Genomic DNA, 24,794 nt, shown 5'->3' with positions numbered 1-24,794 from the left:
GGGCTAACTCTCCCACCTTTCTACCACTAGAAGGCCCTATCCAAAGCAGATCAATATGATTCTGCTGCATTGGGCATAGGGTGGCAGGATTCTGGGACTACATGCAGGGGAGCCCTTGACTTCTGAATGCCAAGAAACTCAGCTCTTTATCACTGACCCAGCATAAAAGGAAGGCATGGGAGTGAGAGAAATACTAGTAGACACAAAGCTCTGTGGATTTCAGAGCCATTCCTCTTCATGGAAGTGTGGTTCAAGTGCTGCGGATGCTATTGCAGCCACAGAGTATGGCCTGGAGGATTTCTTCCTCCCACTCCAGGGGACTCCACTGAGCCAAGCCTGATTTAAGAGAGGCATGGTGGACAGAATCTGCTCTTTATTTCTTATTCTTAATATAAATATGTAACAGAGCAATAAAAAATATACATATTTCGCAGTGAAGTATGCCCCCGCTTCACTTGCTCAGTGAGTAACTTTAGGCACATGAGAACTCCCATTGAATTCAATGGAACTATTCATGTGGATGTGTGCCTGCAGGAAGTAACATCTTAAACATTTTAGAATAGAAAGAACAGTTACCTACCTGTAGTAACTGCTGTTCTTTGAGATATGTTGCTCACACCCATTCCATTCTAGCTGTGCATGCACCCACATACGCAGTCGTCGGAGATTTTTGCCTTAGCGGTATCTGTAGGGTATCACCCCCTTAAGTGCCGCACTCATGTGTCACCGACCCTACTCTTTCTCAGCTCCTTCTTGCCGGCAATGCTGACAGAGGGGTAGGAGTGCGGTAATGGAATGGATATGAATTACACATCTCAAAGAACAGTTACGAAACGTAGGTAACCGTTTTTTCTTCTTCAAGTGCTTGCTCATGTCGATTCCATTCTAGGTGACTCACAAGCAGTATTAATGGAGGTGGGCTCAGAGTTCAGGGTCTTGCAGCACTGCTCTGCCAAAGCCAGCATCATCTCGAGCTTGCTGGGTAAGTGCATAATGAGACGCGAATGCATGGACAGACGACCAGGTAGCAACCCTGCAGATCTCTTGGATTGGTAGCTGTGCCAAGAAGGTAGCTGACAACGCTTGTGCCCTAGTCGAGCGTGCCGTCAGGATCACCGGCGGAGACACCTTCGCCAGTTCATAGCAGCAGCAGATGCAGGCCGTGATCCAGGACGAAATCCTCCGAGCAGACACTGGGTGACCTTTCATTCTGTCTGCCACCTCAACAAACAACTGTGTTGACTTATGGAATGGCTTTATTCTATCTAAGTAGAAGGTCAGTGCCCTCCTGACATCTAGGGTGTGTAGCCCGTGCCCCTCATCTGACGCATGAAGCTTTGGCAAGAAGATGGGTAAGTATACGTCCTTGCCAGTAGGAAACTGGAAACTACCTTGGGCAGAAACGCTGGGTGCAGTCGCAGCTGGACCCTATCCTTACAGAAGACTGTATAGGCCAGCTCTGAACTAAGCACCCTGATCTCGGATACTCTGCGGGCCAACATTGTTGCGACCAGGAACAAAACCTCCCAGGAGAAGGCAGGAAGCCAGAGGCTCAAAGGGAGACCCCATGAGCCTCGACAGCATGAGATTCAGGTCCGGGGGGTATAGAATCATAGAATCTCAAGATTGGAAGGGACCTCAGGAGGTCATCTAGTCCAACCCCCTGCTCAAAGCAGGACCAATCCCCAATTTTTGCCCCATATCCCTAAATGGCCCCCTCAAGGATTGAACTCACAACCCTGGGTTTAGCAGGCCAAAGCTCAAACCACTGAGCTATCCCTCCCCCCATGGGATCTGAGTAGGATCCCAGATGTGCAGGCAGACACTCCAGACCTTTCAAAAACTGCCATCATGTCATGAGTGGAGATTGACCTGCCTTGGAATAGAGGATGGAAAGCCGAGACAGCGGCCAGGTGGACCTTGGTCGATGACAGGAACAAACCTTGGAGTTTGAGGTGCAGCAGATTACCCAGGATCTCCTGCAGCAGGGCCTGCTCTGCCCAAATACACCATTCCAAGGCCCAGCATGTGAACTTTTTCCATTTGGCCAGGTAAGTCACTTTGGTGGAGGGTTTTGTGCTACCCAGCAAGACCTGATGAACATGGGCTGAGCGTGCCCGTTGTCTGCGTTCTGGGACAGCAGATCTGGCCTGCGGGGCAGCTACTGAAAGGCTCAACAACATTCCGAACCAGTGCTGGCAAGGCCACATAGGGGCTATTAGGATAATTCTTGCCTTGTCTTGCTTGATCTTCACAAGGACCCTATGAATCATCGGCACTGGTGGAAAGGCATACATCAGTGGCCCTGACCAAGGAATGAGAAAGACATCTGACAGGGAAACCGTGTCCATCCCCTGCATTAAACAGAACACCTGTTCTGCCAGGACACAAACAGGTCCACCTGGGGAGTCCCACACCTCTGGAAAATTATGCTGACCGCCTCTGGATGGAGGAACAACTCATGGAGAGATGAGCAAGTCCTGCTGAGGTGATCCACGAAGAGAGTCCTGGTTCCAGGCAGGTGCACGGCTATCAGATGAATGGCATGTAGCACATAAAAATCCCAAAAGGCGGAGAGCTTCTTGACAAAGGGCCAAAGACCTGTCTTCGTGTAGTACACATCATGGCGGTATTGTCCATCAGGAACTGCAGCACCTCGCCCTTCAGGTGAGGCAAGAAAGCCTGGCAGGCCAGGTGAACCGCTCTGAGCTCCCTGATTTTGATGTGGAGGGCCAGATCGTCCTGCAACCAGCGGCCCTAGGTGCTCCGCTCACCCGGGTGGAGGTCCAGAGCTTCAGAGACCAGGGTCAGTGACAGGGATGGAATGACAAAGAGGACTCCCTCCAACACCAACCCGAGGTCCAACCACCAATCCAGGGATGACCTGATGTGGTCTGGCACCCTGACTACCTGGTCTAGGTGGTGCCTGTTGCAGACATAGACCAATGCCAGCCACGGTTACAGAATCCAGAGATGGAGATGAGCATGGCTGACCACGTACGTACACTCGGCCATATGGCCCAACAGCAGCAGGCAGGTGTGAGCTGTGGTGAGGGGGTGGTTCTTTAAGTCTGACATGGCCTGAAAACGCACTTCCAGAAGGAAGGCTCTGGGTCGCATGGAGTCGAGAATTGGCCCAATGAACTCTATTTGCTGGACAGGCGTTAAGGTGGATTTTTTCTTATTTATTAACAGGCCCAGGTTGCGGTAGGTGGAACATACCAGATTGTGGCTCCTCTGCGCTTCCACCCAAGACCTGCCTTTGATAAGCCAGTCATTGAGATACGGGAAGATCTGGATCCCTCAACACCTCAGGTAAGCAGCTACTGGTGCCATACATTCTGTGAACGACCTCAGGGCCGAAGAAAGGCCAAAGGGCAGAGCCGTGATTTTAAAATGGCATCCACCCACTAAGAAACAGAGGAAATGTCTGTGACATTGGAATACGGAAATAAGCGTCTTTCAAGTTAAGGGCAGTATACCAGTCTCCCGGATCCAGGGAGGAGATGGAGGCCAGGGAGATCATGCGAAACTTCAACTTTCTGAGAGACTTGTTGCGGCGATGTAGGTGGCCTTTTGCTTTTGGAGTTAGGAAGCAGCGGGAACAGAACCCGATAGTGCAACACGTGCCGGGGCAGAGGTTGAGAGGACATTGAACAAGGTGTCTGCCTGCTCGACCATTCCCTCCACCTCTCGGCCCAAGTTCTCGACCACCCGTTGAAGCAGAGCCTGGTGTTCCTTAAAAATAGTCTGGTGGGCTGGCCCTCAAGGGTCCCATGACCGCCTCGTCCAGGGATGAGAAGGACTGTACCGCCCGGGGTAGGCTTCGGGTCACTGTCTCCTCTAGCCCGACCTCTGAGCAGGTCTCATGCATGGAGTCCCGTGCCGCCAGCTGTTGCTCCGAGGCAGTGGCAGATAAGTGGTGTAAAAGGGGCATTGTCATCACTGGCATGTCCCACGCACACCAGTAAGGCCACTGCACTGGTCATGGTGCCAAGGTGGTGCCGTAGACATCGACGCCGCCTCAGGTGCCCATTCACGCCGGTGGAGTCTTGGTGGAGGGTTGAACTGCCTTTCCGTGCCAGAAGAAATCCCTTCTGGTGACCACGGTGGGGCCACTGATGCCTGTATCTGCCTCCTGACTGTCGCTGCTGGAGACAGGTGTTTGGAGTGGGAGGATCGATGCCAGTATCGAGGGGACCACTGTCAGAGCTGGGGGGACTGGAATTGCGACGGGGAGTGCTCCCATGGGGCACGCGACTGAGATCTGTGCCAGGACAACCAGCAGGAGGGCAAACGGTGCCAATGGAATGGAGACTGGTGCCTCCCCCAGGCAATCCGTGTTGAGATGGTGGGGACCATGATCATGGTGCCAGTGACTGAGGGTGAGCCCCAGAGGATCTGGGCTGCGACGCCGGAAATCTGTGTCACAGAGATGGAGAGCACTGCCTTGTTTTGGGAGATTGGTGGTGCTCCACAGGCCCCTGAGGGGTCTTAGCGGCTGGCTTGCCCTGGTAGGGAGCCTTTGCTGCTTCCTGCAGCACGTGTGGTGCCGGCGGTTCAGGCAGAGGCCTCTGCTCTCTCAGCGCTGGGGGAGCTTGGGAAGGTGTTGATGCCATTAGAAGTTTGGGTCCCCTACTATTCCTCGGAGTCAGTGGTTGATCCTTTGAGGGGCTAATGGCTCCGACCAGGGAGGCACATCCACGTGGCTCCGGTGTGGCAAAGATGCCCAAACTGGGTCCTTTGCCTGATGCCCCGTGGCCTTTCTTGCCCAGTGCCAGGGAGCCGTGGTTCTTAGTTTTCTTTCTGGGCACCGACAATGGGGAGCGGTGCGGGGTGGAGCCCAGTGCAAGGGGGTGTGCTGTGCACCAAGGCCAAGGTACTAGGCGAGTCTTGGTGGGATGGCTCGGAAGCCGTACACAGGGCAGCCTCCATGAGGAGAACCCACAAACGAATATCCCGCTCTTTCCGAATACTGGGTCAAAATTTTTTATAAATACGACACTTGTTCTTCACATGTGATTCCCCCACGCACTTGAGGCAGCTGCTGTGGGGGTCACATACAGGCATAGGCCTGTTACAGTCCACACAGGGCTTAAACCCTGGAGACCAGGGCATGCCCTACCTAGGGCGAAGTCCTCGCTGGGACTCTTAACTTCTGACTCCTAACTACACTTAACTACTTAACACTAACTACTATAAACCACTATTTACAAGGCCCTAAGGCTCAAAGTCAGAAGAGACAAAACCGCTAGCCGTTGCTATGCAAGGAAAGGCACTCCAACTAACCATCACAGGAGATAAGAAGGAACTGAGAGGGCGTAGGGCTGGCGGCGCCTGATATACCAATGCATAAAGTGCAGCACTCAAGGGGGCACCACAGCTAGACCTACGGATACTGCTAAGGCTAAATCTCCAACAACTGTGCACATGAGCACACGCATACCTACAATGGAATGGACAGGAGCAAGCACTCGAAGAAGAATTTTGTATTCCTCACAAATATAGCTTACTAAGGCTGCCAAAATACATTACTCAATTGTCAAATCATCCCCTTCTCTACATTAGCAAAGAGAAATACCACATTCCTTCCCGAAAGTGCACATTAAGATACATGATAAATGGCTAAAATACACAAGGTTATATATATTATCTTAGGCATTTTATTTTAAAATATTTTTAAAATGAAGTGCCATAATGTCATTTACTCTATTTTTCTCTAATCTTTATTTCCAAATAAAAAAAATATTTTAAGTAATGTGGACCTGTCAATTCATTTCCTATAATTGTTTAGGCATTGACTTGTGGTGAGCATACCCCAAAGCCCCTTCCCTACATTCTCATTTTTATACCTGTTTAAATATTCTTAACAAACTAAGTAAAAACAAGTCAAAAGCTTAAGTGAACAGTAGATGTGCAAGACCATACTGGAATGAATAAACAATGTGAGAGAATTCATGTGTACAAAAGAATGCAAGTGGGTGAAGAATCAGTGGGTGATGCATATGACTAATTTGGAGTTCATTGCTGTAAGCCATTCAACTGCAAGTTTAGAGAGTGAAAATCAAATTACTTTAATAGCTCCAAGAGTAACTTAAGGCATATTGGAAAGAAGGATATAATGGAAGAAAACAGATCTTTCAGAATAGTGCATAAGTTCTCCTTAGGCTCTTTGCTACCTAGACCCTGGGGTAACATTAAGTTTTTAACTGGACTGTCCAATCAAAAGGGCCACATGATGAGTAAAGTTGACAAAAGTTGTTGATGGTGATGGTGTTGGGGGTGAGAGTGTTTCCACACAGTGGATGAATGGGTTTCCCAGTCTCCTAAAAAAGGTTTAAAGTTTTATACTTAGTAAGTGGAGGAGTAGCAGATTAGATTCAGATACTAATTGGAACACATGTTTATACTGTGATCATTATCCTCAATAAAAAGAATAGTTGATTTTTAGCTCAAACATTTTAAAAGTAAATAGTTTCTCTTTCAAATTATTAGTATGGTAGGTTAGTATGATAGCTTACTATAATACTGCCAAATATATCCACAGATGACAGATACAACCTTAGTGTGATGGTCTCTAAAATCACAAGTGCCATTCAATGCATGGTTCCAGTAACAGTAAATTTTAAATAAAAGCAAACAGACATACTGCCGCAAGTATCTGTTTCTCTGTTACACTGCGTGTTGGATCTGTTAAAGCTGTCTGGGTCTGTATAGTTTTGCCCTGCCCACTGCAATAGTAAGCTTTTTGAGTACACAGAAGGTCTAGGCAAAATTCCAGTGAAAATACAGAAATCCATTATTTTTGCTACATTTACACAAATCAGTCTGAGATACAGAAACATTATGACGACTATGAAATCCATATACTTTTCCGATACAAAGTTACAAACAACACTGTTCCACAACTTAAAAATGTAAATGACCTCTGTTACTAGATAGCTCCATAACAGAGGATCTCACATTATAATCACCTCAGAAAAAAAAACATTTCATTCAGAAACCAGAATTCCACAAGTATCAGTTCATCTCAATAACTCTGAGGATATAGCAACAGAATTCAGGGCAATTATATACTCCACTAATACTAAACACTGGCAAAGTATAGTTTTTTAGTCATGAATCCAATTGTGCATTGCTATGCAAATTGAGGAGATTCACATGTTTCTACCTATTTTCAACAAGCATTACAGGACTAGGATTCTATCTGGGATGATGTGAAAAATGTAGACATACCACTTACAGTAATAAAACAGACTCGTATACCTATATATCTGATAGATTGAAACTAAAATGAGAATGACACAATGTGTTTGGCAAATCTTAGTTTGACATTAACATCAAAACCTGAAGCCCCTAATTATCTCTATTGCAGCTTTAGGAAGAGCTTATTCAAGCAAGTAGTCTCACTGAAGTGAGAGACACTATACTTTGTAGCAAGATATTTAATTGAAAATGAATTGTTCTCCTCAATAACTATATATCAGCTGGTTTGAACAATCAGTTTTTCACAAAGTTCTAAAGGTTTTACCATCTGAAAAAGTACAGTCAACCTGAATCTAAGTTTTTGGACTTGCAGTTTTAATCAAGGCCCTGGTCCTGGAAATGCTTAGGCACATGCTCAAAGTTGACCAGATGTGTGTTTTTAGGCTCACAGCCTAAATTTGGGAAATGGAGAGAACTAAAGAAACTGTGGAGGGGAATAAAACAATGTAACTATGTCAATCTTATTTCTCTTTTGCATCCTTGGGCTTGTCTACCGCTCTCCTTTCCAATTGTTGGTGGATTATGGAAACGTCCCCTTAGAAGTAATCTGAAAGCTTTGTCAACTCAGAGGGGATTCAAGCACACAGTCTGCCTGATGTTTTTTGAGGAAAAAAAGTGCTTGGGAACTGGTTTTTCATGTTTAACTTTTAAATTAGTATTAAAATCTGGCTCGAGACGTAGGTTCTTTGAAAGCAAAAGAGTTAAGGCCCAGTTTACAGCCATCTCCATCCCATAATTTTAAATGGCCTTTCCCATTTGTCTCACATTAGGCTCCCAACCTCCACTGAAATCAATAGCCTTAATGCCTAGTTTTATAAACCAAAGTTTAGCACAACACTTCAACGTTTCTGTGTACAAGAAAAATTTTGCTCATGATTTGCCTGCCATATTTTTACATTGCCTTTGCCATTTGCCTTACCTGAGCAACATCTTCAAGTTTGTTCCATTTTATAGACAGCAGCAGTTTTGGCAGTGATTGTGGGAAATTTTCACGACAGTCATACCGCAAAGTCCAAATAAGATCCATTTCATTTTCGCAGAGTTGAGTCAAGGGGTCCCTTTCCATGATTTCTTTTAGTTCAATATAGAACTTCTTGCCACCTCGACCCTAGGTAAATTAAAGTTAGCAAAGTAAGTTCAAGAATCACCAAACTTATGTTATACAGGACTCAGACTATTAGAGCAAGCTAATCAGTGTATGATAAAGCTACATTAGGAGAACAGTAGTATTAAGTGAATTGGATTAATTTCTTAGATCACAGGGGGAGGATTATCAGGCTTTTACTTCAGACCTCAAATGTCTGGTGATGGCAGACCATATTTATACAGCAGACTCTAAATTCAATTTACAAAAGTATTTGAAAAAAAAATTATACTTCTGCATAAACAACACTAGATGGCAATATTGCTGTTTTCCCATTTAAATGGGGGAATTCTTGTTTTGACAGCAAGTATTTTTCCCATTTATTTGTCAGATAAATAGTGCCACGGCATTCAGGGTAAAAGTCAAATTAAAATCAAATGTTAAGGATGCACTTCCAACTATAACAAAAAAGACTGGTTTTGTATGTAAATACTAACATACATTATGTTTTCTAATACAGATTTGTCTTATTCTCACAATTCTCATTTTAACGCAGAATCAAAAGAAACGTAGGGTGGGAAGGAACCTTTAGAAGTCATCCACTATCCCTCAGCACTGAGGCAGAATTAAGTATACACACACTATCCCTGATAGGTGTTTTTCTAACCTGTTCTAATCCTCTAATGACAGGGATTCCACAACCTCCCTACGTAACTTGTTCCAGTGCTTAACTATCCCATGTCTATTATTATAAAAGGTTAACAGTTAACATAACTTTGATTACTAGAACTTGGAAATTAACATTACTTTTAAAAATTAGGTTTACTAAGAATGTATCTTCATTTGAAAGACACGTGGGTCAGAGGATGCATCCTTACTATACAAACTGCAAGGAAAGAAATGAAGCTGACCACCATCATTTGAAAGCCACAGAGACACAATTAAATGTGATAGAAGCTGCTGCTTCTAGACAAAGATGTACTCTATGCAGATACATTAATAATCTATTTTCATTTTGTATTATATGAAACTCTGAAGCAACCTGAAAACTTGAGTTGTTTAAGCAATTAGTATGGAAACTTCCTTTGAAGTTTGTGAAATTAGAGTGGATTCAGATTTTTTTTTCAAGTGGTGTTCTTTTTGCATGAAAACCTTTTTCCTTCCTTGTAAAAGTTCAGTTAAAATTATAGGCCAAATTGAAGACAAATATTGTTTATGTATCGTAAACAGTTTCACTTCATAGTAACATTCCATAGAGAGTTCCTAGTTGATAAAATAATTCAAATGCTACATACATTACTGCTTTCAAATTTAGCTCTTAATAGAAAGGATGAGTGCCTGAGCTTTGCACTGTGTTTAAGTAAATATCTTCAAGCAAAAATATCATTTAAGAACAAACTGTTTAAGAGAATAGACTTAAAATAGCTGGTGTAATTGAAATGTTTGTTCAGTGAACTAAGAAAAGTATGTGCTTTGTTCTTATGTCAAAATATACAGTAAACAAGAAAGTCTTGAAAATAAAGTCATTTTGTAACAAAGCTTTATTCAAGAAAGCAGTTTTCATGCTTCTAAAAGATAATAAATAAAAGGTCTTGATTACAAATAATGTCAAGTTGACATTCTGCTGTGTAAGTGGGAATCTCATTTATATATTCAGTTGCTTGTAACAGAATAAGTTATGAGTTTTCAGTGTTTCTGAACACTGCATAATGTTTAAAGTGCTTTATTAAGTGTTATTTACACTTGATGTACTTGTTGACTAACTTCTGTATTCTGCTTACTGAGAACTGTATGATGTTTTAGGGGGGAGGGATAGCTCAGTGATTTGAGCATTGGCCTGCTAAACCCAGGGTTGTGAGCTCAATCCTTGAGGGGGCCACTTAGGATCTGGGGCAAAAATTGGGGATTGGTCCTGCTTTGAGCAGGGGGTTGGACTAGATGACCTCCTGAGGTCCCATCCAACCCTGATATTCTATTCTATGATTCTATGAACAGGTACTTTCCAGTAGCAGACTGGAGGACTAGCAGAGTTGTAGTTTTCTGTATTTTTCAATTTTATTTTTGCCCTTCAACATTAGGTGGGTATGTATTAAGAAAGCAATTTCAGGTTAAAGACTTCATATTAAAAGTACTACCTCTGTTCCAGAACTGTTCACCTCCTTTAGAAGATCAAATATCTCCACGGGTATACAAAAAATTAAGCAGTTTATTGTTGTCAAAGATCAATCCAGCTCAAAAATGGTCATTATTGGGAAGCTTCTGACAACCAGACAGATTATCTTGCTACATCTAACTATTCATTAAATTTGTATGCTGTATGAAACCAAATTTCAGACATGGATGAGGTATAATCCATGAAATATATTCAGCCACAGCATCCCTTGTCCACTCTGTAGCCTGACTAGTGTCCAATACAGAAAGTATATGCTTGATTTGAAGGAAAGGGTAAGCCCCACAAAAGTGGGTGGTTATTTAAAAAACAAACAAAAACACAAAACAAAAAACTTGGAGGGTTTTAATGTTACCTGAATACATATACTTATTTTCTATTAGAATAATACAAGCATAAAGTGGCAGAGAAATAGGATATTGGGATTTTCTAATCTTGAAGATGCTATTTTCAGGTTGGATACTTACTGCCATACCAGCATTCTCACTGCTTTTTGCGATCTCAGCTGCCTTTTCAAGTATCTGCAAAAGGATAATAGTTTAAGCATTGGATTGAAATAAAGAATTGGACTACATTTTGAAGGAAAAATGTTATAAAGGTGAAGTGGTAAAATGACACAGTAAAAGTTCTCTCTTTAGTTAGAGAACTGATTATTTACTCATATTTGTTAAAGGATAAAAATTAAGTGTGGCAAACAAATGTGTTTATGTAGGACGTTACATCACAACCTTACGCGTACTATTACTCTTCCATAAAATGTCTTTTTATGAAAATAAATAGCTAATTTAATACAAAACAGATTTAATACAAAACTAGAAAACTCAGCATAGTATGCACAAGTGCTACATAACAGCTACCCATGTGAAGAATAAAGTACTAGTGGAATGCACCTAAAGCAAAGGGATTTCTCAGGCAATTTATGCTCTCTGAAGATGGCATCCTTGCATAAATCCATGTTCTTTGGTTCCACTTCAGGGCATGGAAGTACAATATTTTCTCCTCATCTTTACAATTATACATGTGAATTAAATCTGTGAAAAGCTGCAAGTTAACATTCTTGGAGACTGATACCCTCTACCTATCCACCAAACACATCTTCTTTAATGTCAGCTTCCCTACACTGTCCCTTCAGTAATCTGATGGGTACTTCAATTTCCACGTCCATCCAATTTTTGGTGGCTGTGCTCAGTGCTCAACACCTCCAATATTATTGTCAAGTAGTGTCCATTGTATGAGATGTTCTGTGATTTAGATACCTATCCCACTGCAAATTAGATTGAGACCTCCAACCTATTTTGCATAGTTTGCTGAACATACAGTAACAACATTTGGTTTTTATTGACCTGGGCTGGATTTGAATCAACAGCACTTATTTCCTTTACAAATATCCTGAGCCATTCTTCACCCAAGCACAAACAGTACTTTGAAAGTTCAGATTTGTAGAAATGGCACCATGAAGGTGGCAGCCCTCAGCAAGGGGAAGGAGATAGTGGATCATATCCTACCCTATATATACATTTTAAACTTAAAGCCACAAAAGCTTTGGTTGACACGTCAGTGGAACAACGCGCATAACTATAAGCAGGTAACTTATCCTCTCTACGTTATTTAATAGTTCTCCTTCACAGACAGTATTCAGGATAAGAAAGTTATGTATTCAAACCAGATGTTTTTCATGTTTAAGAATATCTAAAGATACATCAAATAAGTAATATAGAAGCAATCAAATACACAGTCTCTTTAAAAAGTATAATCAACATCCACTGTACAATTATTATAGGTGGAGCCAGTAGCACTGCCTATCGTTAAGGCTGCCTGATGCTTTCTATTATAAGATGATGTTTTCAGTTTCATGCAACTTTTCCAAACTGGTTGGGTTGACATTTTCTATACTGGGTCTCTGCCTGACATTGAGTTTTTTGTTTTGAAAGTTTCAGCAAAAATTCAGCTGTTTCCCAGAGTGCAAGTAAGGGAAAAATACATCTTTGGCCATGTTAAAAATATTTTTATCATTTTATTGAAAAGCTCTTGCACCTTCATGCTTTGGGGTGGTCTTGGAATTTGGCAGGCATGACCTTTTGCTGCTTCTCCCGCTCAAATTATAAACCTTTGGGGAAAAAAATTTGCCCATGCTCAGTAGAGCCTTGTTAGAGTTTGGCAGCTAACTTCTCCAAAGGTTTTATCTGCACTGAGCAAACTCTGGACTAGTGCTGCAGTGGCAGGACATTTCCTATAATTGTTGCTCCTGACACTCACAAGGCCACTCTGATTCAAATGCAGAGAGGACAGGAACCAGACAGGGGCTGACAACAGCAGAGAGAGAGAGAGAGAGAGAGAGAGAGAGAGAAATTTGGAAGAAAGAGTTGGGAGAGTGGAGATAATTGAATAGGAGCTGATGGTGGGGGGAGTGGAAACGAGTATGAGAAAGGGAAAAGCAACAGGAATATTGAGATCACACAAGGAGCTGGGGAAAGGGACGGGAGAGTGGGGAAAAATGGATGATCCAGTGCTATTTAGTGAAGGAAATTCTTATCTGTAGGGTCCCTGCCTCGTTTGTTGCAGAAATTGGAAGGTATATAGTGAAGGAGGCAGAGTTTTGCAGGAAGAGAAAAGCATGGTCTTATGGTTAAGGCTGCTGAATGCTGCCCTGGAGAACTGGATTCTATCCCTACCTCTGCCATTGAGTTCTTATGTGATGCTCAACCAGTCACATACTACAAAACTTTCACAGGTGGCCACTGTGTTCCCTCATTTTCTGGACATTTGGGGTCTAATTTGCAGAAGTGCTAAGCATGTACAATGGCAACTATGTTCAGTGGGGCTCTGCTCTGAATATATAAAGTGCCATAAAATGCTAAGTACTCTGGAAAATCAGGTCCTAGGCATCTAAAATTGGGCAGTCAAAATTAGTGCACACTTTTGACCTTACTGTCTCTCTGTGCTTAGTTCCACATCTGTAAAATGTGGATACTACTACCTCCTCACCTCACAGGAGTGTTGTGAAAAGAAATCCATCAGTTTCTGTGAAGCACTCATAATACAGTGATGAGTGCTATAGAAGAGCCTATGAGGAAATTAATAATTTTGTCCTCATAGCAGGATTTGAACAGTGTGCAATAAATAGGCACAAGGCCACATTTGAACAATGAGGATAAAAGAAATATCAGATTGTCATTCATTGAGCACCATCCATTCTGTGAACTGAATAAGGGCGGTCTCCTGTGGAAACAGTATTATGTGATAATGGAATTAAAGACTATCAATGTGTACGCATAACAGGCTGAATTCAAGCAGCACAGCCAACCTTCTTAATTCTGGCATTTCCTATCTTTTGAGCGCTTGACTTTGCAGCCTTAACATTCTTTTAATGAAATGTGCAATTCAGCTATAAACTCCAGCACAACACAATAAATAATATACAAGATACAGTTATCTTAAGTAAAGTGGCGAGAGCTTGACTTCCCAGCCCAGAAATAGATCCTAGAGAGCAGATAAGGCAAATCTGGATTAGTGTTGTGACTCAGGATTAGGTTCCAGTGGACTTCTGAATTAATTCTACTTAAATACAGTCTAACATTTAGAGCAGACACATGATTAACAACATTAAATAATTAGCTGCTGCTTCAGCAAAGATGGCTAAAGTGAAGTATCAATTTGCATCTATAATGACGGCCTTTGTATGTTCTACTAACAGGTGGACTGATGCTACGATCATATAAAGTGACAGGGTCGGGCCAGATGGCTACGGGAGAGTGACAGAAGGCAGATATATTAGCTGCAGGTTGAGTAGGTCCCTTTTCCCTGAGTAAGGCAACAGGGAAGGTTCCAGAACAATCAGAAATTGTTTCTTAATTTCTTAATTTCTGGAAACAATTAAGACAGACAGGCTGATTAGAACACCTGCAGCCAATCAAGAAGCTGCTAGAATCAATTAAGGCTGGCTAATCAGGGCACCTGAGTTTGAAAAGGACCTCACTTCAGTTTCTGGCGCGTGGGTGGGGAGCTGGGAGCAAGAGGTACTAGGAGCTGAGAGTGAGAACACATACTGTCGGAGTACTGAGGAGTACAAGCATTATCAGACACCAGGAGGAAGATCCTATGGTGAGGATAAAGGAAATGTTGGGAGGAGGCCATGGGAAGTAGCCCAGGGAGTTGTAGATGTCACACAGCTGTTCCAGGAGGCACTCTAGACAGCTGCATTCCACAGGGCCCTGGGCTGGAACCAGGAGTAGAGGATGGGCCCAGGTTTCCCCCAAACCTCTCAACTCCTGGTCAGACACAGGAGTTGACCTGGACTGTGGGTTCACGAAAACAGCCAAACTGAGGGCTGCCATGAATCTCCGAGGTGAGCAAATCCGCCAATAAGCACAAAACCCACCAAGGTAGAGGAGGAACTTTGTCACAATAAATAAATAAATACATAAATAAATACATAAAATACATTTTGTTTCATCTTCAGGCTCTGACTCTCAAACCAAGATCACACATCTAATTAAGGGTATTCTGTCTAATGCCCTCACCAAACACTGAAAACTGAAACAAATTATATATATGCTAAATTTTACTTGCAAATTTAAACAAATACTGAGGGTCCAAATCCTCAGCTGGTCTAAAACTGGTAGCTACAAATATCCTTTAAGCCATCTGAGGATGTGGCCCATCGTCCCTATCAGTTTGATCCAAAAGGGCCTTTATCCAAAGACGGGAGCTTTATTCCTGCACAAAGATTAATTACTATACCATCCTGATCTCAGCAATTCATCCTCAGTAGCTCTGATCTCAGTTCATTCACAATATTGGAACTAAATAGCTTGAGGCAAAATATTTTGAAGCTTTCAGTTTCCCATTGATGTTATAAAACATTGTTCAACTCGAGAGAATTAAAAGCAGCAGAATGTTTTGAGCTATCTGAGTTCTCCAATACTGAGTGCTTCCAGCAATCATTTCTTCTACTAGCTGTGAAATCACTTCACATAAAACACTAGAATTTCCCCGAGTTTGATGTACAGAATTGCTCAGGTACAGTTGAAGAGGATAAAGTTCCCAAACAGGAGTTATAAAACACAGGGGAATATGATAGGTCAGATTATCACACTAAACCACTGTGACTACATAATGAACTGCACTCAATAAAATCCTCTGACCACATTTATGGCAATATTTGAACATGCTTGCATATTTGAATTTTCAATTGTAAGTAATTAAAAGCACAAAAGAAAAACTGAACACCAAAACAAAAATATTAACTAGTAAAGGTAGTATATATTCTAAATTATCTCAGGAACACGAATACATATGATTTTAAATATTGGTAGAAATAAATGTACGCAAGATAATTATCAGAAAAAGAACAAGAATTATAATTAAAAGGTGATAAAATTGCCAAAATATTTTTAAATAAGAGAAATAACTTTTTCAGGAATTGGTAATAAGATTTCGCACTACTGTCAGGAAAATGGTATCAATTGCTTAGTGCTGCGAAACTGCTATCCATAAAATCTGCTTTAGCTTTGGGAGCACTCCTGATGCCATATGTCCTATTAGTGGAAATCTGTGCGTATTACACAGAAGAAGCCACTACTAGACTTCACAGATTTTTTTTGCCTTATTTTAGTGACCTGACTCTCAGAATGACATGGTTCAAGACAGTAAAACTTTTTAAAAATGTGAATTTTCTTTAGCCACCAACGGTGCAGATTACTGATCAGAAAATGAAAGTTTAGCAGAGTTGATACTAACCCTCTGCCAAAGAAATCCAGAGTAACAGATATATAGGGCTTAAAACCTTACTTTCAGCACATCGAGAACTGGCTGCTTTTAACACTTACATTATTATTCTCACCTGGGTTCAGCTTTATTTGCTAGTTTGTGAATAAACTAGCTGTTCTAGTATTTATACTGTGGATTCATCAGCTATATTTTGAATACACCCTTCCTGTCCCTAGGCAGATATTCTTATTTGTATCTGTGACACTGTACAGTACAACTAAAGAAGTGTTTCAGTGTAGAAACAGTGTAAAACATAAAAAGACATAAAAAGTATATTTCTCCAGAAAAGGATTTTAACTGTTGAAGGGAACAGAAAGTGGATAAAATATAATCTTAAAAGTGAAAAGTCAGATCCTTTTCAGTCCTGGTTAAGTACAGTTTGAGATCACTGACTGTGTTTATATGGAGGTTTCCAGAAATGCAACTGTGGTATATTATTGTCAAAGGCAGTTGTAATATTAAAAATAGACAGTGTTTTTTCTGACACTCAAAATAACATACACTAGAAGTGCAGAATGTTTAAAAAAATCTGTTCAACATGTTCTCTAAAGATACTGAAGCCAGAATACTCTACTGAGGTTTAATTATGTTCCAAGTTTTAGTAACTACAATATGTAAGCTAAAAGGCAGGAAGGGTGGATATAATCAAATGCCAGTGTTAAAGGGGAAAAAAGTAAATACCAGACAGCCATTTATATACTAGCATTCATGGCTTCTCTTTATTTAGTATATCTTACCTTATCAAAGGGAGGGTAATAAATAGGCAGTTTTGAATATTCTTGAAATTTAATGTGCAAAGCCGTTGCATTTTCAGTGTAAGGATTAGTTCGTACGGTTCCCATTGGATTCAACATTTCTTCAAGTTCATCTAAAATATCAGAACAATTTATGTTATAGTACAAAGTGTCTTTGGAAAAGGCAGCAATGCTATGAGAAACTGCTTCCTGTGTTTATTGTAAAAATATACATTGCTGTTCACAGAGGGCCATATTCTCTCCCACTTTGCAATGGATCTCTGGCACAATCTGTTCCTAACGTCAACATGTGTGAGGCTCAAGAGGATCATCCATCGAAAGGAAGACCAGTTACAGAACCAGCTTGGCTCTTATGACACTTCCCCTTGTTACTGTTTCATAGCAGAGAAAATGGAAGGTTGGCAGTAAAAAAAATGTCCCTATCACATGCCAATCCCTAGCTGCGGTTTCAGCCTCATGGATAGATTAGGTTCCCATAACTTTGTCCAAGCGGGACTGACCCAGCATCTAACAGGAATTCTAAGCCACTGAAGACAAGAGTGTTGCTGAATTGCTTCTCTAATGAAAGAGCAAGATTAATAAGCTCGAAAGGGCATTTTGTCCAGTTTTCCTTGTGCAGATGGAAGGTGACTACGATGTGGGGCTTTATGGGACAGAGCAGCACAAGACAGGAAAGCACAAGGATATCCTCAGGACTTTGACAGTTCTATTTCTGGTTCTGTCACTTATTTAATGCAAGCCTTTGAGCAATTCACTTCTCTGTACCTCATTTTCCCCATTGACAAAATAGGCATAATAGTTTCCTACCTCACAGGTGTCAAGTATCAGGGGGTAGCCGTGTTAGTCTGTATCCACAAAAACAACAAGGAGTCTGGTGGCACCTCATAGACTAACAGATTTATTTGGGCATAAGCTTTCCTGGGCTAGAACCCACTTCATTGGAAGGTTGGAGTGAAAATTACAGATGCAGGCATTATTATACTGACACAGACTAACACAGCTACCCCCTGATACTTAACGCCATGCAAGGCACTAAATTTAGCCATATGAAATGGAAATCCATCAAACAACAAAAAACTCACAAAGATACAGACAGACATCATCTTCCTTTCCAAGTGCAAACAGATGGACATCATACCAAATGGACTGAAGGTAAAAAATCCATTGCAATCGACATACTACACTGACTACGGTTGGAGACTGTGCCACACACACTCAAAGAACCTGACGAACCACCTGATCAGCATCCTGTACAGCAGACAGGAAAACATCAAGAATGAGCTCTCAAAACTGGAGACTCTCATACAAAACCAATCTTCCACACAAACTTCCACATGGGTGGACTTTACAAAAACGAGACAAGCCATTTACAACGCACACTTCACTGCTCTACAAAGTGAAAAAGACGGTAAACTATCTAAACTCCTACATGCCACAGGGGGCTACAACAGTGGTACCCTCAACTCACCTATCAATATTATTAGTCTATCCAACCACACACTTAGCCTGGCGGAAGAGTCTGTCCTATCTCGGGGACTCTCCTTCTGCCCCACCACCCCCATGAACATGATACAGGTCTGTGGTGATCTGGAAGCCTACTTTCATCGTCTCCAAATCAAGGAATATTTTCAAGACAACACTCAACAGTGTACTGACCCACAGGAACCCTCCTACCAACAATACAAAAAGAAGAATTCTGCGTGGACTCTTCCTGATGGTCGAAATGACAGTCTGGACTTCTATGTAGAGTGCTTCCGCAGACGTGCACAGGCTGAAATTGTGAACGAACAGCATCACTTGCCCCATAACCTCAGCCGTACAGAACGCAACGCCATCCACAGCCTCATAAACAACTCTGACATTATAATCAAAGGGGCTGACAAAGGAGGTGCTGTAGTCATAATGAACAGATCAGATTATGAACAGGAGGCTGCCAGGCAACTCTCCAACACCACATTCTACAGGCCACTATCCTCTGATCCCACTGAGGAGTTCCAAAAGAAACTACACCAGCTGCTCAAGAAACTCCCTGCTACAGCAGGGGAACAAATCCACACGGACACACCCCCAGAGCCCCGATCAGGGGTATTCTATCTGCTACCCAAGATTCATAAACCTGGAAACCCTGGACGCCCCATCATCTCAGGCATTGGCACTCTTAGGCAGGATTATCTGACTATTTGGACTCTCTCCTCAAATCCTACACTGCCAGCACTCCTAGCTATCTTCAAGACACCACCGACTTCCTGAGGAAACTACAATGCATTGGTGATCTTCCTGAAAACACCATCCTGGCCACGATGGATGTAGAATCTCTTTACACCAATATTCCACATGAGGATGGACTACAAGCTGTCAAGAACAGTATCCCTGATGAGGCCATGGCACACCTGGTGGCTGAGCTTTGTGACTTTGTTCTCACCCACAACCATTTCAGATTTGGGGACAATTTATACCTTCAAGTCAGTGGCACCGCTATGGGTACCCGCATGGCCAACATTTTTATGGTTGACTTAGAACAACGTTTCCTCAGCTCTCATCCCCTAGCGCCCCTCCTCTACTTGCACTACACTGATGACATCTTCATCATATGGACCCACGAGGAGGCGGCCCTTGAAGAATTCCACCTGGATTTCAACAACTTCCACCCCACCATCAACCTCAGCCTGGACCAGTCCACACAAGAGATCCACTTCCTGGACACTACAGTGCAAATAAGTGATGGTCACATAACCACCACTCTATACCGGAAACCTACTGACCGCTATACTTACCTACATGCCTCCAGTTTCCATACAAGACACATCACATGATCCATTGTCTACAGCCAAGCTCTAAGATACAACCGAATTTGCTCCAATCCCTCAGACAGAGACAAACACCTACAAGATCTTTATCAAGCATTCTTAAAACTACAAAACCCACCTGGGGAAGTGAGGAAACAGATTGACAGAGCGAGACGGGTACCCCGAAATCACTTACTACAGGACAGGCCCAACAAGAAAAACAACAGAACACCACTGGCCATCACGTACAGCCCCCAGCTAAAACCTGTCCAGCATACTATCAACAATCTACAACCTATCCTGGGAAACAATCCCTCACTCTCCCAGACCTTGGAGGTAGGCCAGTCCTCGCTTACAGACAGCCCCACAACCTGAAGCAAATACTCACCAGCAACTACATACCACACCACAGAAACACTAATCCAGGAAGCAATCCCTGTAGCAAACCTCGTTGCCTACTCCTGTCCCCATATCTACTCTAGCGACACCATCAGAGGACCCAACCACATCAGCCACACCATCAGAGGTTCATTCACCTGCACGTCTACTAATGTGATATATGCCATTATGTGCCAGCAATGCCCCTCTGCCATGTACATTGTCCAAACCGGACAGTCCCTACGTAAAGGAATAAATGGACACAAATCGGACATCAGGAATGATAACACTCAAAAGCCAGTAGGATAAGACTTCAATCTTCCTGGACATTCTATACCAGATTTAAATGTAGCTATACTTGAATAGAAAAACTTCAGAAACAGACTTTAAAGAGAAACAGCAGAGCTAAAATTTATTTGCAAATTTAACACCATTAATTTGGGCCTGAATAGGGACTGGGAGTGGTTGGCTCATTACAAAAGCAGCTTTGCTTCTCCTGGAATTGACAACTCCTCATCTATTATTGGGAGTGGACTACATCCACCCTGATCGAATTGGCCCTGTCAACACTGGTTCTCCACTTGTGAGGTAACTCCCTTCTCTTCATGTGTCAGTATAACAATGCCTGCATCTGTAATTTTCACTCCATGCATCCGATGAAGTGGGTTCTACCCCACGAAAGCTTATGCCCAAATAAACTGTTAGTCTTTAAGGTGCCACCAGACTTCTTGTTACCTCGCAGGTGGGTTGTGAGGTTTAATTAGCTTCTCATAAACTCAGATCCCTGGAATAAAAAGGCTCCCCAAAACTTCAGAGGCAGTTGCAAGTAGTTGGGATTTATTGACAGAGGCTATTCTATGCACTTCACATGTTCAGCATAAACCATCACATTATAATTCCCATTTTCCACAGAAAAAGTTACTGAATTAAACAAAATAGACGGCCAAATCCTCAGCAGCTATAAACTGGCATAGCGCCACTGATCCTCAATCAAGCCAAGCCAATTTACACCAGCTGTGGATCTGATCCAGAATGGATATCTTTAGAATGATTTTTAAAATAAATATTTAAAATCTGCTCTTATTTAATTAAAGAAAAAAATGTATAAATAAAAATTAATGTAAATTAAGCTCTCCAATTTGCCAGACAGATTCTCTGCAATATATATGACATGACAATGCAATTAACTTTGAGTCCATAAAAACCACATGGATTGAAATTTATTATAGTAAAGTTTCCTCCACTGAAATATACAGGTTGCTTAATAAAACAATATGAAATCTAGGTGCCACTCTTCATTCTAACCAAAACAATCATCTTTTTTTTATGGCATGGGAATCTAAACCAACACAAACAATGAAAATATAATGGCATCTTAAAGATGGCACACATTATAAATTGCTAGAAATAATAGTCACTGCCATTTTTAAAGGGTCCTTATTCAGTAATGGATAACATTTCAAGGATATAACGGATTTCCAAACTAAACAAGAACCATCCCCAAGAAATTTAGTATTTTTTGAGAGAAGGATTGAAGAAAACCGTACAGAAGTTTAACAAACACCAGACTAAGGAGACTCCACAGAATATCAGAAGGAAAACAGAGCTAACTACTGAGGGGACACAGACATATTTTATACAATAATAATGTTTGCTCTCTCTTTCCCTGTTTGGAACAGGCAAAAACAATTAATATTCCATTATCCTAAATTAATGTTGTTCTTTAGTCTCATGAGTACTCTAAGGTATACAGCAAATCCAAGGATTACAAATCAAACCTTACCAGGAAATGATGTCCAACTGTGCAGTAAGAGGTCTCCACTCTTCAACTGTCCTTTAAAATCAAATACCATGGTATTTACCCAGGCTACAGGATAGTGCTGTTGAAGGAAAGACTTTATTGTTTAAACAGAACCTAACAATAAATTTGAAACTTTAAAGTGGTAAATGACACAAAGCCAGAAAAATAAAGAGTAAAAAAAATTGTTCTAGACTACGACCCTAATTCAGGAAAGCAATTCAGCACATGCACAACTTTCAGCATGTACCTAAGTCCCATTGTCTTTAGTTCGATACTGAAAGTTAAATATGTGATTTTCTGAATCGGTCTAGGGAAAAAAACCATATCCTGTTCAGAGCTCAAAAGACGTGAATACAATTTCACAAATACTAATATTTTTTAAAGAAGAGACATTGCCAACTACTTTAAGTTTATGGCCTTTTTCTCTGTGTGGGGAGGGCCAAAAGCTTTTACAAAACCCAATAAGAACAGAATATTCTCCTGTGTTGGGGAATGTAAACAGCCTTGATCTGAGTACATGGATACTAAAAATTGAATAGTAAAATGCAAAAAAGTAAACAAAAATGATGTGAAATAAATTAGCTTTCAAAAAAAATTTTACTTTTAATATAAGATGTTGTTAATAAATACACGAGGATTTTAAAACGTGATTTTCACAATACCCCTTTATTTAAAAACTTTTTTTTTGCTAGAATAAAAAAGGATACAGAAAAAACAAACCCTAGTAATTAACAAAAGGAAGAAAAATTATCCTTTTTTGTTTTAAATAAGCTCCCCGAGACCAGACAGTTCATAAATAAGTTGCTTTTTTAACTGAGCACTACTTCAATTAAGGTCACCCACTTTTTTCATTTGTGTTTCATATTTCCAAGGTGAGAAAATAAAATGCCTATCAAGACACTGCTCAGTACAATTAAGAGGTACATTACAGGAAAACAAATGAAAACATTACCACTTTTCCAGATTTCCTGATGGTCTGGTATTTGGAGGGATTAATTGTCTTGGTTGACTTTTTAGTTTTCATTTTATCCATCACAGCATAAACTGCAAAGCACAGCCTAGCCATTCTTGGCAAGTCACAGACATTGATTTCAAATTCCAGTGTTTCATTCCAAACATGTTCACTTCTCCCAGATATTTCTGCACTTACAATCGGCTTACAAAGGAGCTCAGTTCCGTGGAAAAGACCAGCCCTGACATGAATCTGTAATAGAGGTGTGACAGAAAAAGTATCTAAAAACATTCCACGAAGCCAAGAATATTTACTTAAAAACATAAGAGCTGGTTGAAAGTTTTTCTTTGAAATGATTTTCTGATGAAGAAAGTCCTTTTCACAAAACCAAAATTTTCCATGGGAAAAATTCCTTTTTGTCAGGAAAATCAAATTGACAGCTCCCATGTTGTTCTCCTAGAAGGCTCTTGTCATTTCATTTTCTGACAGTGAAACTGAAAAAAGCTTTCCCAGAGGGCTGCGGAGGCCAAGCACCATCGGGCTCTTTGCATCACAGCTTCCACTCAGCTCCAGGGTTGGAAAGCCTGAGAGCCTGGGCACTCAGCTTCCCCGCCACCCTCCCAGCTCTGACACCACAGAGGCAGAGAGTTCGCTGCTTAGCTTCTCCGACCCTGGAGGTAGGGGAGGGGAAGGGAGGCTGAGCACTGGGGCCCTCTGTCTGGTTGGCAGGCTCTTGTCAATTTCACAAGTGAAATAGGCCTTCCGGGCAGGCAGCCAGGAAGCCAAAAACCATACCCATGAGAAATTTTGCATTTTGATATTTTGTCCTGATTTAGAATTAAATTTTTATTCCAAACCTCCCCCCCCCTTTTTTTTTTTTTTTTTTTTTGCAGAAAGTGATTTCCATATCCTGCCCAGGTCTATTAAAAACAGAGTATTTATTAATGTAAAAACATACAGTGTACAGGAAACTAAATCAAATCTTGAAAAAAATTACTTCACTTTTGGTGTCTATTATTGCTGGTGTTCTCGCATAACTTGTGTTGGCAGAATAAGTATTAAACTGAACTTATAGTGATAAAATTATATGTATTTAGCTATGTGAAGAAAAGTGCTGACAGTATTTTATAGTTGCTTCTTTTTTGAGCTAATGAGTAAGAGGATTGACTTCAATTCTTCCCTTTAAAATATTTCCTGGAAAAGGCATCAGGTCCAAACTACTAACCTTGTTTTCTATTTTCTACTTGAATTCAAGGTAAGCCTTTTGTTCTATACAAAGTCAACATGCTAAAGCAAAACAATTACAAAACCTGGATACAAAAAGGTAAACTCATGGTGAGGTGTTTTTCCCCTTTTTATTCTAAAAAATCGTATATATTCCCATTGAAACTGTTGCCTTGAAAACCCATTAAAAAAAGCAAAAACATGTATGTGGATTTACAGTTCAGTTCTGGACAGAATTAAATGCATGGTAAGGGTAGTGATGAGTTGGATGAACTTCAAAAAGTTAGATGCTTATCCAAATTATTCAGTCTGTAAAACTGTGAAGGAAATCTTAATGCCTCCCTGGTGAGATTTCTGACAATTCCTTATTTCTGGTCCAGAAAGAAATACCACAGATAAAATGAGTCTGCTCTACAGGCTATCATTGTTGTAGAGGCTCATGATTAAGTCCCTGTTCCTCTGTGTATGTCTACACAGCAAAGAAAAACGTGTATCTGGCCTGGGCCAGCTGACTTGGGCTTGCGGGCCTCAGGTCGTGGGGCTCTCTCATTGCTGAGTAGACTTTTGGCTTGATCTTCAAGGTGCTCAGTAGTTTGGGCTTGTGTACCT

The 24,794-nt window shown here is 41.4% G+C and overlaps 1 protein-coding gene across 5 annotated transcripts in view; it reads right to left on the bottom strand.

Annotated features, from left to right (window-relative positions):
• The window catches only part of PIK3CB (phosphatidylinositol-4,5-bisphosphate 3-kinase catalytic subunit beta), a 154,341-nt gene that overhangs the window by 45,357 nt on the left and 84,190 nt on the right, over positions 1–24,794 (bottom strand). For all 5 annotated transcript variants that reach the window (XR_013347118.1, XM_077826519.1, XM_077826521.1 and 2 more), the window contains 5 exons: positions 22,962–23,213; positions 21,992–22,088; positions 17,027–17,157; positions 10,988–11,041; positions 8,186–8,374 (listed from right to left, as the gene is read on the bottom strand). Coding sequence is in view for 4 of the 5 variants with exons in the window: in XM_077826519.1 (XP_077682645.1) it covers positions 8,186–8,374; positions 10,988–11,041; positions 17,027–17,157; positions 21,992–22,088; positions 22,962–23,213 (723 nt within the window). In the remaining variant the exon portion in view is untranslated. The remainder of the gene's footprint in view (positions 1–8,185; positions 8,375–10,987; positions 11,042–17,026; positions 17,158–21,991; positions 22,089–22,961; positions 23,214–24,794) is intronic.

The sequence above is a fragment of the Eretmochelys imbricata genome, chromosome 9, assembly GCF_965152235.1.
Source record: "Eretmochelys imbricata isolate rEreImb1 chromosome 9, rEreImb1.hap1, whole genome shotgun sequence".
Lineage (NCBI taxonomy): Eukaryota > Metazoa > Chordata > Testudines > Cheloniidae > Eretmochelys > Eretmochelys imbricata.
This window is presented reverse-complemented; position numbering and strand designations above follow the sequence as displayed.